Below are 12725 nucleotides of genomic sequence, written 5' to 3'. Positions count from 1 at the left end.
TTGGGGCATGGGATTCTGCATTTCCTGCCAGCTGTCAGATGATGCTCATGGCGCAGGTCCGTGGACCACACTTTGAGTAACTGAGCCTTGCAGTTAAAGTGCATGTTGCCAGCTCTTCCCTTCACCTCCTCTTTTTGAGGTTCTTTCCTCTGAAGACTCCTCCTCTGTCTCCCTCTAAAGCCCCTCATTCCGCATCCCGTCTCCCAAATGCAACGTCTGAGCCCACAGCAATCTGGGAGGCCGGGGTGAGCAGATCACGAGGTCAAGAGTTTGAGATCAGCCTGGCCAGCATGGTGAAATCTCGTCTCTACTAAAGATACAAAAAATTAGCTGGGTGTGGTGATGGGCGCCTGTAATCCCAGCTACTCAGGAGGCTGAGGCAGGAGAATCGCTTGAACCTGGGAAGCAGAGGTTACAGTGAGCCGAGATTGCACCACTGCACTCCAGCCTGGGTGACAGGGCAAGACTCTGTCTCAAAAACAAAACAAAACAAAACAACCTGAGCCCAGGAGGGGCAGTACTGCCCATCGTCAAAGCAAGGACAGAGCAGAAGGAGGACTCCAATCAGGGTCCCTGGCTCTGCCTTCCCCATCTGGACCTTGTCTGCTCACAGCTTCCCTCAGCCTTGCCCTTCATGAGCCCCCTCTGTCCTCCTACGCTGAGCTCAGCATCCAGGTTGCTTTTCCAGCTGGTCTCGTTATCTCCAGGATCTGACCCTGGGTAATCCCCAGTGGGGCTACATTCTCTGTTCCTGCTTCTATCAGTCAGGTTTCAACCTAGGTCCTGGGCTGCTGGGAGGCAGGACTTGAATTCCTGCCAGGCTGGCAGTGGAGGGCAACAGGCTTCTGCCTCTGAATCTCCTAAATCTCCACTGAGAAATGGTGCACAGCATTCTCCTGGCCCACATTTGGAGGGGAACTCGAGGGTTGTTTTGGGAGAAGGCTTGCCCTCACCCAGCTCACCTGGCACCTGAACACTTCATTCCTTTACCTACCTTCCCCTGGTCTTGGAAAAGCAGGGTGGCTGCAAATTTTGGGGCTCAGATCACCATTGGCTGCCCTCCAACTTACCCTCTGCCTTACATGAGAGGTGCTGAGTACTGAGTGGCCGTGCTGGGTCACCCGGAGTTGGTTCTTCTACAGCTATGGTCTCTGCCAGTCCCTGGGTTTTGGTTGGCTGCCCTGGCACAAAGGAGGCATCCAGGCTGTGAGGATTGGCCAGCCCAGCCCAGCCCAGCCTCCTGAAGTGTTTCCTACATCTGGGGCCAGGGGCAAAAACCTCCTAGCAAAGGAGGAGAGGAGGTTGTGCGGGACAAGCTTCTCCTGACAGAAGGTGCCAGGCTGGGGGTGGCAGGGCTGGATAGGGAGGGGCACTGCCCAAGACTGGGGTGGCTCCAGGGAGCTGGCCCTGTTGATGGGTGCTTGCAGGTAGCCAGAGGTAAGTTGGCTGGTGGTTCTAGATGAGGCTGTCTGGTCTCTAGTCTCCTTGATCTCGAATTTTGTGTCACTTCTCCTCTCCCCTCTCCTTTGGCCTCTTCCCCTGAGATTCCCTGAATCTCCCTCCATGTTCTTAACCGTGTTTACCCATCATCGGTCCTGGAGCTCCCCAGCCCCTTTCCTAGGCCTCAGGACCTCACACTCCATCCCCTCTGCCTTGCAGGATGTCGCTGCTGAGCCTGTCCTGGCTGGGCCTTGGGCCGGTGGCAGCATCCCCGTGGCTGCTCCTGCTGCTGGTCGGGGCCTCCTGGCTCCTGGCCTGCATCCTAATGTGGACCTACACCTTCTACGACAACTGCCGCCGCCTCCGGTGTTTCCCGCAGCCCCCAAAGCAGAACTGGTTCTTGGGTCACCTGGGTCTGGTGAGTGGCAGGAAGATGGATCTGGTGTCTCAGGGTAGGAGGGTGGAAAGGGGCTCGGGCTGAGGGGGTGGGCTGGGGTCCGGGATGGGAGAGAAACTCACTTATTCCTCTGCTCACTCACTCATTCCACTCCTCCCTCACTCACTCTTCTATCCATTCACTCATTCCTCTCCTCGCTCATTCATTCCTCTCCTCGCTCATCCCTCTGCTTTGCCATGCCAAGCCTTTCTCACCTCCTTGTCTAGGGGAAGCCACCCCTAGCGTGTTTTGAATTCTTTTCCTGACTGTTTTCAGTATACTAGTGAACCTCTGATGGGTTCCTGTGGGAGAGTGGGGATTACATGGCAGGGATTCACCAATATTTCCACAATCTCCACTGCTGTACTTGAGGCCTCTTGAGCTCACTGTCTAGAACCCACTTTCTGCCTGACCCATTTGCTTGTGTCCGCCCATCTCTGGACTGCAGTTTTCCCACAGAAAGTAGCTATACACCCCCCGCCCTCATATCGTGACACAGCTGGGCCAGAAGAGAGAAGTGTGCCGTCCCCACCCTCCCCCTTGCAGGGGCATCTTCTTTCTCCCCACTAAGCTGTCCCAGTGGGTTGTGTTGCCCAAACTGGATACAATTTAGCCATTTACTTCCTCTTTAGAGTTATCTATGACCCTTCAGACCCTGCCCTTTCGCTTAGACCTTCTGTCCCTTTTGAGGGATTTGGCATCAGTCTGTTCATTGGCAAATGGCAGGATTGATGGGTGTGTCCGCAGGTGCAGGGGGAGGGAGCACAGGACAGACTAGCTCTGAGCCTGATGTGCAGAAGGTGCACCCTAGTGAGAGCTACTGTTCTTCCTGACAGGCAGTTAGAGTCACCTCTTTTCCCCTGGGGGCTGCTGAGAAAGGAAGTTCCACAGTGTGCAGACCCTTCTTCATGGGAGGACCTGGAGCCCCTGAGGCCCAGCCAGGACATAAAAGGATGTGGGGACCAGCCCTGGGGACATGTCCTGAGGCCACGTTGCTGCCCACACACCACCCTTGTGGAGCCCACCCCACATGACTGTGCATGGGCTGGAGCCACTCCCAGGATGAGAAAATCCATCCTCTTTATTCAAGGTGGACTTCTCCATGAACAGATAGTACGTCTTCTCCCTGTTCCCTGGGATGTAGCCTTGGAACTTAGATACTGCCCCCAAGAGAAAGGAGCAGGAGGGAGTGGAGATTACCCCTCTGTGTGCAGAATCTGGACGTGCTGTTCATTGCAGAGGCTGTGCCACCTCTGAATCCTGCAGTGGGACCTGCTGTGGCTCCTCCTGGGAAATGTATTTTTTTCTCCAGAGTAATAGAACTAATATGATATCAATATCCACATTTATCTATCTATCTATCTATCTATCTATCTATCTATCTATCTATCTATCTATCCATCCATCCGGCCATCTGTCATGATCTATCTAATCTATGGAGAGACAGAAAAGGCCACTTATTATAGGAATTGACTTGTGTTCATGGAGGCTGAGAAGTCCCACTCTATGCCTTCCACAAGCTGGAGAATCAGGGACACTGGTGGTGCAATTCCGTCTGGGTCCAAAGCCCTGGGAACCCGGAGTTCTAATGTCCGAGCGTAGGAGACGATGGATGTCTCAGCTGCAGAGGAGAAAACAAATTCACCCTTCCTCCACCTTTATATTCTACCTGGACCCTCAACAGATTGGATGATGCCCACCCAGACTGGGAAGGGGAGATCTTCCTTCCTCAGTTTACCTTCAGATGCTAATCTCTCCTGAAACACCCTCACGGACATACCCAGAAATAATGTTTGACTGGATATCTGAGCATCCCTTAACCCAGTCAAGTGGACACCTACGGTTAACCATCACAGGGGTGATGGCCCTTGCCTTGCTTGCAGGTCACCCCTACGGAGGAGGGCTTGAGGGTCCTGACCCAGCTGGTGGCCACCTACCCCCAGGGCTTTGTGAGGTGGATGGGCCCCATTTTTCCCATCATCAACTTGTACCACCCCGACATCGTCCGATCTGTCATCAATACCTCAGGTACTCCTGCAGAACTTGTGGTGGTGGGCACAGGAGAATGTCGAAGGCTTCTAGATCTCCTCATCCCCAAAGCTTCTGTGCAGCCCCTGTAGTACTCAGCCCCTTCCTTCCTGCTTCTCTCTCAGCTACCTTCCTCTTTCCTTCCTGGATTCACCAACCCCAACCTCGGTGTCTCTTCTCTCTGCTGCCATCTTCCTCACCTCCCTGTTGTTCTGGGAACCACTGGGGCCCTGAGAAGCTTTAATCCAAGACCCTGTCCTGGAGGAACCCCCAAACTTGAAGAGATGGATCGGTACAGAGACTTCATAGGGTTAGAAATGGGCCAGGAGGAGACGGGCTGTGACAGATCAGAGGAGAACAAGATTTCTACTGGGGCACGCTAGAAGACTTCCTGGAGGAGGAGTAGCAGGAGCTGGGTCTGGAATGATGAGTGATAATTTTTTTTAAGCAGAGGCAGGGTGATGCAGTGGGCATTGTTAGTATGCAAGGCTCCTGGCCAGGCCTGGCATTGGCTTTGTCCTTCTGCAGGCCCAGAGCAATGAGAAGGAGTTGTGGTTGGTGGAAGATCTGGGCTGCTATTTCCATGACATTCACCTCTTGTGGGTCGATTCCTTCTAACCCCATCCTGTGGCACTTCCACCATATGCTCATTGCCCTCCTGCTCCAGGCCCCAGGAATCTCCAATAGGAGATCCCACCCCAGCCTGGAGCCTTACTCTTGCCCTCAGCCCTTCCCATCTTTGGACAGGCCAGGATGAGCAGCAGAAGGGGTATCACCCCACAGAGACCATGGCTCAGGTCCCAAAATGCTGCGTGACTCTGGGAAGGTCCATGGCTCTCTCTGGCTGCTGAGGTATCTTTTCATTGTGAGTGGTAGGAACTCAACCCCACAAAGTCTAAGCCATTAAAGAGAACCTACTGACTGCAAAGTCCAGGGAGGATGGCCTTCAGGCACAACTGGATCCAGGTCTCACCTAATGTCATCAGAATTCTGTCTTTAACTCTTATTCTGTAAAGGTGTTTTCTAGAGTATTGACTTATGCGTGGGTGTTGCAGAACATGTTGGACCATGTAGGAGCCATGTCAAGGCATGCTTAGCATGCTGTACCATGTTAGGGCGTATCATTGCTCTATAGTGCTATTGCAGCCTAGTCCAGCCTCCTTTATGCCCCCCACCCTCCTTTCTTCCTCTGCCCATGGCCTCCTTCCTGCTATGCTGGGCTTGGAGAAAAGAAGTCCCAACCTCTGTCTGGGAGCCACCCTCCATACCTAAAGTCCCTCCTCTATCCTCTCCATGGATCCTGATGGTCTTCATTCATGTCAGATGCTATTACAGACAAGGACACAGTCTTCTACAAGATGCTGAAGCCCTGGCTGGGTAAGTAACTGTAGGTGGATGGGATGGGGACCAACTTTTGTGCCCAGGGGAAGGTTCTGCCTTTGCCCACAGCCCTTGGCTGCCCTACTAGGGGATGGGCTCTTGTTAAGTGCTGGTGACAAGTGGAGACACCACCGTCGCATGCTGACACCTGCCTTCCATTTCAACATCCTGAAGCCCTATATAAAGATTTTCAGCAAGAGTGTGAACATCATGCATGTGAGTGCTTTGAACTCAGGGTCCCAGCTGCAGCCTTGGGGTGGGGGAAACACGTACAGATTGGGTCTGGAATGTTGGCTCTCCTGGGTGGGTTTGGGGCCATTGCTCTTCCTCTCTGTGCCTTGATTTCCCCATGAGGCTAATCATCCTTACTAAAAGGTGGTAGGAGCATGTGATGGACTCATGTCTCTGACACTTAGTAGGTGGTCAAAAGGAGTCAATTTCCACATTTTTCTCACAGAAGCCCTGTAAACTCAAGAAAGGAAGGATGACACTTGCATAGTAGTCATTGCTGAGTACAGATCACTTCAAAACTAATTGGTTTAGAGCAATAAGGGTTTATATTTGCTAACAAGTCTGTGGGACAGTTGGCCAGCCCTTCTGCATGTGGATGGAATCCCCCAAGGTATAAGAGCAGCTGTGGGTCAGGTAGGCAGCTTTGCTTGTACCAGCTCAGTTCTCTCACATGTTTGGAGCTTTGCTGGCTTCTGGCTGATTTAGGATGGCCTCAGCTGGGACACCTGGACTTTTCTCCATGTGATTCTCTGCCTCTAGATGACACCCCAGGATTGCTCACATGGCAGAGACAGGATTCCAAGGCAGTGAGAGGAGGATGCAATGCTTCTCATTAGTTATTATTATTTATTTTATTTTTGAGATGAAGTCTCGCTTTGTCTCCCAGGCTGGAGTGCAGTGGTGTGATCTTGGCTCTCTACAACCCCTGCCCCAAGCAATTCTCCTGCCTCAGTCTCCCAGGTAGATGGAATTACAGGTGCCCACCACTACGCCCAGCTAATTTTTTGTATTTTTAGTAGGGACAGGGTTTCACCATGTTGGGCAGGCTAGTCTCGAGCTCCTGACCTCAAGTGATCTGCCCTCCTCGGCCTCCCAAAGTGCTGGAATTACAGGCATGAGCCGCTGCACCTAGCCAACTTCTCACTAGTTATGGCCTTATCATTTTTGCCACATTCTATTGGCCAAAATAATAAATAAATAAAACATCCACCATGAATCAATGTGGGCAAAATAGACTCCATCTCTTAATGGAAGTAGCTAAAAAATCACATTGCAAAAGAGGTGGATATGGGGAGAAGGGAAGAAATGGGCCAAGCGTTTTGTAAAATAACTAGGATTTTCTTTTTCTCCTGTGAGCTGATAAATTAGCTTGTTACTTTTGCATGGATTCTGCCAGAAGACATGAGACTTCTGGGTCAAACACAAAAGTTTATTACACATGTCTCAGCAAGTGGCATGTGCATCTTGTTGTTTTGGATCCTTTCTCTAAGCCACTCAGATTCCCTGGGGTGATAAGGTGGGCTTCCATAGATGCCTGCCGTGTAGTATACTGCAAGATGGAGAGGAGCATTAGGCTTAGGGAATCTGCTTTTAGAGCAAGTAGAATAAGCCTATGTGTGTCCCAGAGGAGCGATTACCTTATACCCCAACGTTGTTCTCTGCAAACACAAGACTGAGAAATAACCCAGATTAAGAACCTCAGGGTTGACCAGGTATGGGAGCTCATGCCTGTAATCCCAGCACATTGGGATCTCTTGAGGTCAGGAGTTCGAGACCAGCCTGGCCAACATGGTGAAACCCTGTCTCTACTAAAAATACAAAAATTAGCCAGGTGTGATGGTGCTGCCTGTAACCCCAGCTACTCAGAAGGCTGAGACAGGAGAATTGCTTGAACTCGGCAGGTGGAGGTTGTGGTGAGCCAAGATCGTGCCGCTGCACTCCAGCCTGGGCAACAGAATGAGACTCCATCTCAAAAACAAACAAACAAACAAACAAACAACAACAACAAAACTTCAGGATTTTGCATTCTTGGCATGCTCAGAAAAAAGTGCTCAGGGGGATCACAGGAACTTTTTTTGTAATCAATTTGTAACAATGAAGATGACTCAAGCTAGTATTTGTTGAGAACTCATCATATGACAGAAATGAGGTAATATGCCCATTCCATGGTATATGTGGTCTCATTTAATTTTCACAGCCCTGTGAGGTAGAGGATATTTTCCACTCCCCCTCCCCCCCACCCACCGCCATGACAAATGGTGAAACTGAGGGCCAGAGAGGTTAGGGAGATTTCCCAAGTTCACCCAGCTTGTCAGTGAGTCTAAGAGGGGGAGAAGGGGTTCTAGCCTGGCTCCCTGGCATCAAAGCAGGTCATCTTGACTGCTATTGAGGATTTGACAGGTGAGACTTAGAAGAGGGCTATGAGTTGATCAAGGGTACACACAGCTTAGGAATCACAGCTGGGGCTTGAACCCAGATGTGGGATCTTCATCTCCTAATAGTAACAGCTTCCACTCTCAGCCAAGCCTAGCCCTCCCTGGGGATGGGCGCCTGGGACGGAAAACCAGGAGCCTGCCTCTGTGGGAGTCCATCCTGGTGGCTGGGGTTGCAGGGGCACTCAGAAGAGCCAGGGCCTGGCCTCAGCCCTGTCCCCTTCTCTGGCCAGGCCAAATGGCAACGCCTGGCCCTGGAAGGCAGCACCCGTCTGGACATGTTTGAGCACATCAGCCTTATGACCCTGGACAGTCTGCAGAAATGCATCTTCAGCATTGACAGCCATTGTCAGGAGTGAGTTCTTGCCCCACGGCCTGGGAACATGGGATGGATGCGGGAGCAGGGGAAGGTGGGGAGAGCAAAGTCCAAGGAGACAAGAAGAGCCTTCCTGGAGAGATGATGAGAACTGGGCATTGAAGGACAAAGAAGGAGAGAAGGAGAGAGAAAGAGCATGAGATAAAGAGAAGGTTCCTCCAAACAAGTGGAGCTGTTTGGGTCAAGGCAAGGAAGCTAAGATGAGCACAGCATGTGCAACAGGGAGTCGGGAGACACTTGGAAATGAGGGTAGAGGGGTTGGCAGTAACTAGATCTTAAGGATCTTCAAAAGTCAAAGGGAGATTAATTTTGTTCAAGGTTCCCAGGGAGCCATGGGAGGTGTTTGAGCAGATGAGCGTCATGGTCAGTGCTGAGCTGGGACATTGGACTCTGGGACTCTATGGAAGATTGACTGTTGTGTAGATGCAGCATGCAAGGAGGCCAGGGAGAGCAGGTCTGAGTTTGGTGGAGAGAATGGGGCAGATTTGGGAGAAGCTGAGGAATAACAGGCAAGAGCAGATGTTTTGTAAGAGAGAGAGAGGAGATGCCCATAACGGCCAAGCTGTGACCTGAGGAACTGAGGCAGGAGGCAGCTCACCAAGAGTGGGAGGCAGAGAGTGAAGTGTGCTTGCAGGGCACCCCTTTCTGCATGGAACGTGGTCCTGGGCTGGTCCTGGGCTGGAAGGTGCTTCCAGGCTTTCCTGTGTGTAAGGAGTTGCTTCTTCTCTCTGAACTGACCCTGCAGGAAGCCCAGTGAATATATTGCCGCAATCATGGAGCTCAGTGCCCTTATAGTGAAACGGAATCACAAGTTCTTCCTGTACAAGGACTTCCTGTACTTCCTCACTCCCTGTGGACGGCGCTTCCTCAGGGCCTGCCGACTGGTGCACGACTTCACAGATGCCGTCATCCAGGAGCGGCGCCGCACCCTCACTAGCCAGGGTGTTGATGACTTCCTGCAGGCCAAGGCCAAATCCAAGACTTTGGACTTCATCGATGTGCTCCTGCTGAGCAAGGTGGGCTTCTCTGGGATCTGAATTCAAGAGGTAAAATGGAGCTTCAGGTCAAAAGTCAGACTGAAGGACTGAACTTGATCCAGAAGGCACTAAGGAGCCATGGAAGGTGCTTGAGGAAGGGAGGGACAAGTCAGATAAGTTTTAGAGGTGATTGCGTAGAAAGCTGCATGGAGGCTGGGCGCGGTGGCTCAAGCCTATAATCCCAGCATTTTGGGAGGCCGAGACGGGCGGATCACGAGGTCAGGAGATCGAGACCATCCTCACTAACCTGGTGAAACCCCGTCTCTACTAAAAAATACAAAAAAACTAGCCAGGTGAGGTGGCGGGCGCCTGTAGTCCCAGCTACTCGGGAGGCTGAGGCAGGAGAATGGCGTAAACCCGGGAGGTGGAGCTTGCAGTGAGCTGAGATCCGGCCACTGCACTGCAGCCTGGGCGACAGAGCGAGACTCCGTCTCAAAAAAGAAAAAAAAAAAAAAAAAAAAAAAAAGAAAGCTGCATGGAAAGCTGCCTGGGAAGAACAAATAGGAGGCCGGGAGGAAGCCTGTGGGGGTATATCTGGAAGTGACAAGGGAGGGATTTTTCTGGGATAATGGGTCTTCAGGGACTGTTTCAATTTAGACTCCAGTGACCCCGGAGCTAGTGTGATTGGGGTTCTTGTCTCCAGGATAAAAATGGGAAAGAGTTGTCAGATGAGGACATAAGAGCAGAAGCTGACACTTTCATGTTTGGAGGTGAGTGTCCCAGTCTGGGACTACAGTGGCAACAGGAGTCTCTCCACTCCAGGGAAGTGGAGGGCCGGTCCTGAATCACTTCATTCTGCCCAACCTCCCCCTCCCCTCAACCTTCCTGAGAGCCTCACGGTATGGGAGTTGTCCACCCTCTGGGTGCTGAAGCAGTCCAGAGATTCAAATCTGCCTGGCTGACCCTCAGGCCATGACACCACGGCCAGTGGCCTCTCCTGGGTCTTGTACAACCTCGCGAGGCACCCGGAATACCAAGAACGCTGTCGGCAGGAGGTGCAAGAGCTTCTGAAGGACCGTGAGCCGAAAGAAATTGAATGGTGAGTGCAGGTGCTGGTGGCTGTTTCTGAGTCCCTCTCGTTGGTTCTTCTCCCCAGGTGGGGGAAAAGGGGAGAATCTTTTTGATGATTCTGCCATTGTTGCCATTCTGTCTGTCTCATTAGTTTTATATTTGGTAGTGGGAATAGGCGTAGAGCCCAGAAACAGGGCTCTACTACTCTACCTAGCGGGGGCTAGCAAGGGTAACATTGCATGCTTTGGGGACAGAATAGTCTGGGAGTCCATATTTATTTCCCTGCTAACTTGCTATGCAACGTTAGTAAAATTGATTCCCTTTTCTGAACAACTTTTCTCCTTTGTAAATTGGGGGTGTGGGGAATTGCTATCCCACAGGGCTGCTTGGAGAATTAGTGGCAAAAACTGCAATGACTTTTGGACCAATCTAATATTATGATTTATCAAAACATTCTCTTATCAATACATGTTTGTATACTTTTCAGCCTTTTGGTATGAAAGACAGGATGTGTTGAATATAGGTGTGCCATGATCATTGCTGACGTGTCATCTTTGTAGAACAAATTCCTAGAAGTGCAATTGTTGACCCAAAGACCTTTTGAGTTTTACATTTCAATAGCTCTTGGGAAATCTACTCCTACACACAGATTTTGAGAATGCCAAACTTCCTCATAACCTCATCAGAAGTGCCTATTATGAAACTAAAACATTTGCCAATCTGATAGGTGCGATGTAATATTTTGTTATTTTAATGAACACAACTTTAAATATGGGTAAAGTTGAGCACTGTTTTCACCTGCTGATGAGCCATCCATCTCTCTTTTTCTGTGAAGTGTCAGTTTTTGCATAATTTGTTTTTTCTACTTTGGGTCATACTAGTTTTCTTATTTATTTATAAAAACTCTTTACATATTAAGAACATTATTTCTTTTTTCTCCTATGCAAAATTTTTCCTCACATTGTCTTGGACTTTATTTTTATTTTTGGTTCATTTATTTTTCACCAAATTTGTTAATTTTATTTTTTATAATTCCTGTTTGTGTTTCTGAAAAAATTATTAAAAAAACCCTTTTATACTCTAATAGTAAAATGCAAAACTCTTGTTTGACTTATTCTAATAGGCTTATGTATTTTTTAAAGTTTATTTATTTAACATTTTATCAATATTTTTCACATTTATAAATTTTTCCCTTTGAAATCTATGTTGGAATCTATTTTTTCTCCAAATGTCTAATTGTCCCAACGAAGTTTAATGAATATTTTGTCCTTGTGTCATGATTCTAAATAACAACAAATTCACAAGAAACTATATATATACATATAAGTATATATGTATATACATACATATGTATATACATACATATATGTGTATATAACTATATATGTATATATGTGTATATACGTATATACACACATATGTGTGTATATATATAGCTTTATTTGTTGCCTTCATTTTGTTCTATTTATTATATAGTCCTACATGAGCAACATGAAGTCTACTTTTAAAAACATTTTCATATTTGGTAGAGTTTCTGTCTGTCTCATTTCTTTGCGTTTACAGTTTTTTTTCCCCTCGAGTTCTTATTTTTTCCATTTGAACTCTGTGATCAGGCTAGCTAGTTTGATAAATGCTTTTGAAAATTTTAATTAATACATTTTTTGGACGTTAGGTGCTAATGTTTGAGTTAATGATGTCCCTCAATTCATGGCAAATTCTCATCATTTTTCTCTGCAGTACATATTTCTTCCCATTTATCTCAAATCTCTACTTTCAGCTCTCCAGCAATATGATTACAAAATGACGGATACTTTTATTTGTAAAATTTGTTGTTGGGTTGGATACATTTTAAAATTCTATATATGTTTTTATTTCACAGATGTGCTGGTTCTTACCTTTTCAGAAATATAGCACTATGATTTGTGCTATGTTTATAGCACTGTGGTTTTGTGCTATGATTTGTGCTATGTAAATGTAGCACTATGATTTGCAGCACTGTGGTCCTAAGTATATTTATCCTCTTGCTTTTAGCTATGATCTAGTCCTTTCCTCTTCAGCTCTGTAGTGGATACCTGGACTGCTTCTATATCTCCAGTGCAATGACCATCTTTGTGCATATCTCTTTATCTGCATGTCTGATAATTTCTCTGAGATCTACAGTTGGGAACCAGCTTGCTGGGCTGTAAAACACACATCTTTCCTTGGCCATGTCCTGGTGGTTGCCTTCCATATTGGCAGCTTCTGTGCACCCCACTATCAGTGCATGTGACCCCTCTACCCACACTTCAGTCAACCCTTGGCAACACCTACCTTTGGCCATTCTAGCCTCGAATAGATGTGAAGTGGTATCTCATTGTCAGCTAGCTCTCATTTCTGTGATAGCCAGTGACTTTGAGCATCTCCTCTTAAATTTCTCATGTTTGAGCACTGTCTACTTTTCCACTTGGGTCACCTGTTTGTTCTCTTGCAGATTTGCAGGAATTCCTGACATATTCAAGATATCGTTCTGCATATCTATCTGTCTGTCTATCTATCTATCTATCTATCTATCTATCTATCTATCTATCTATCTA

General features: G+C 48.4%; 1 protein-coding gene across 2 annotated transcripts in view; it reads left to right on the top strand.

Moving 5' to 3' along the window:
* The first annotated feature begins 1270 nt into the window (after window positions 1-1270).
* Window positions 1271-12725, top strand: part of LOC111554197 (cytochrome P450 4F8) — a 15532-nt gene continuing 4077 nt past the window's right edge. Inside the window, exons 1-9 of one of the 2 annotated variants that reach the window (XM_023229587.3) lie at window positions 1271-1332; window positions 1660-1858; window positions 3760-3904; window positions 5228-5281; window positions 5373-5500; window positions 7962-8083; window positions 8850-9120; window positions 9785-9851; window positions 10051-10180. In XM_023229587.3, coding sequence (XP_023085355.2) covers window positions 1661-1858; window positions 3760-3904; window positions 5228-5281; window positions 5373-5500; window positions 7962-8083; window positions 8850-9120; window positions 9785-9851; window positions 10051-10180 — 1115 coding nt within the window. In that variant the 5' untranslated portion in view covers window positions 1271-1332; window position 1660. Of the gene's footprint in view, window positions 1333-1657; window positions 1859-3759; window positions 3905-5227; window positions 5282-5372; window positions 5501-7961; window positions 8084-8849; window positions 9121-9784; window positions 9852-10050; window positions 10181-12725 lie in introns of those variants that run through there. The other variant, XM_023229588.2, reaches the window with a different exon arrangement.

The sequence above is a fragment of the Piliocolobus tephrosceles genome, chromosome 21 (genome assembly GCF_002776525.5).
Source record: "Piliocolobus tephrosceles isolate RC106 chromosome 21, ASM277652v3, whole genome shotgun sequence".
Lineage (NCBI taxonomy): Eukaryota > Metazoa > Chordata > Mammalia > Primates > Cercopithecidae > Piliocolobus > Piliocolobus tephrosceles.
The sequence above is the reverse complement of the archived record's forward strand: the minus strand, read 5'-3'. Positions and strand labels throughout refer to the sequence as shown.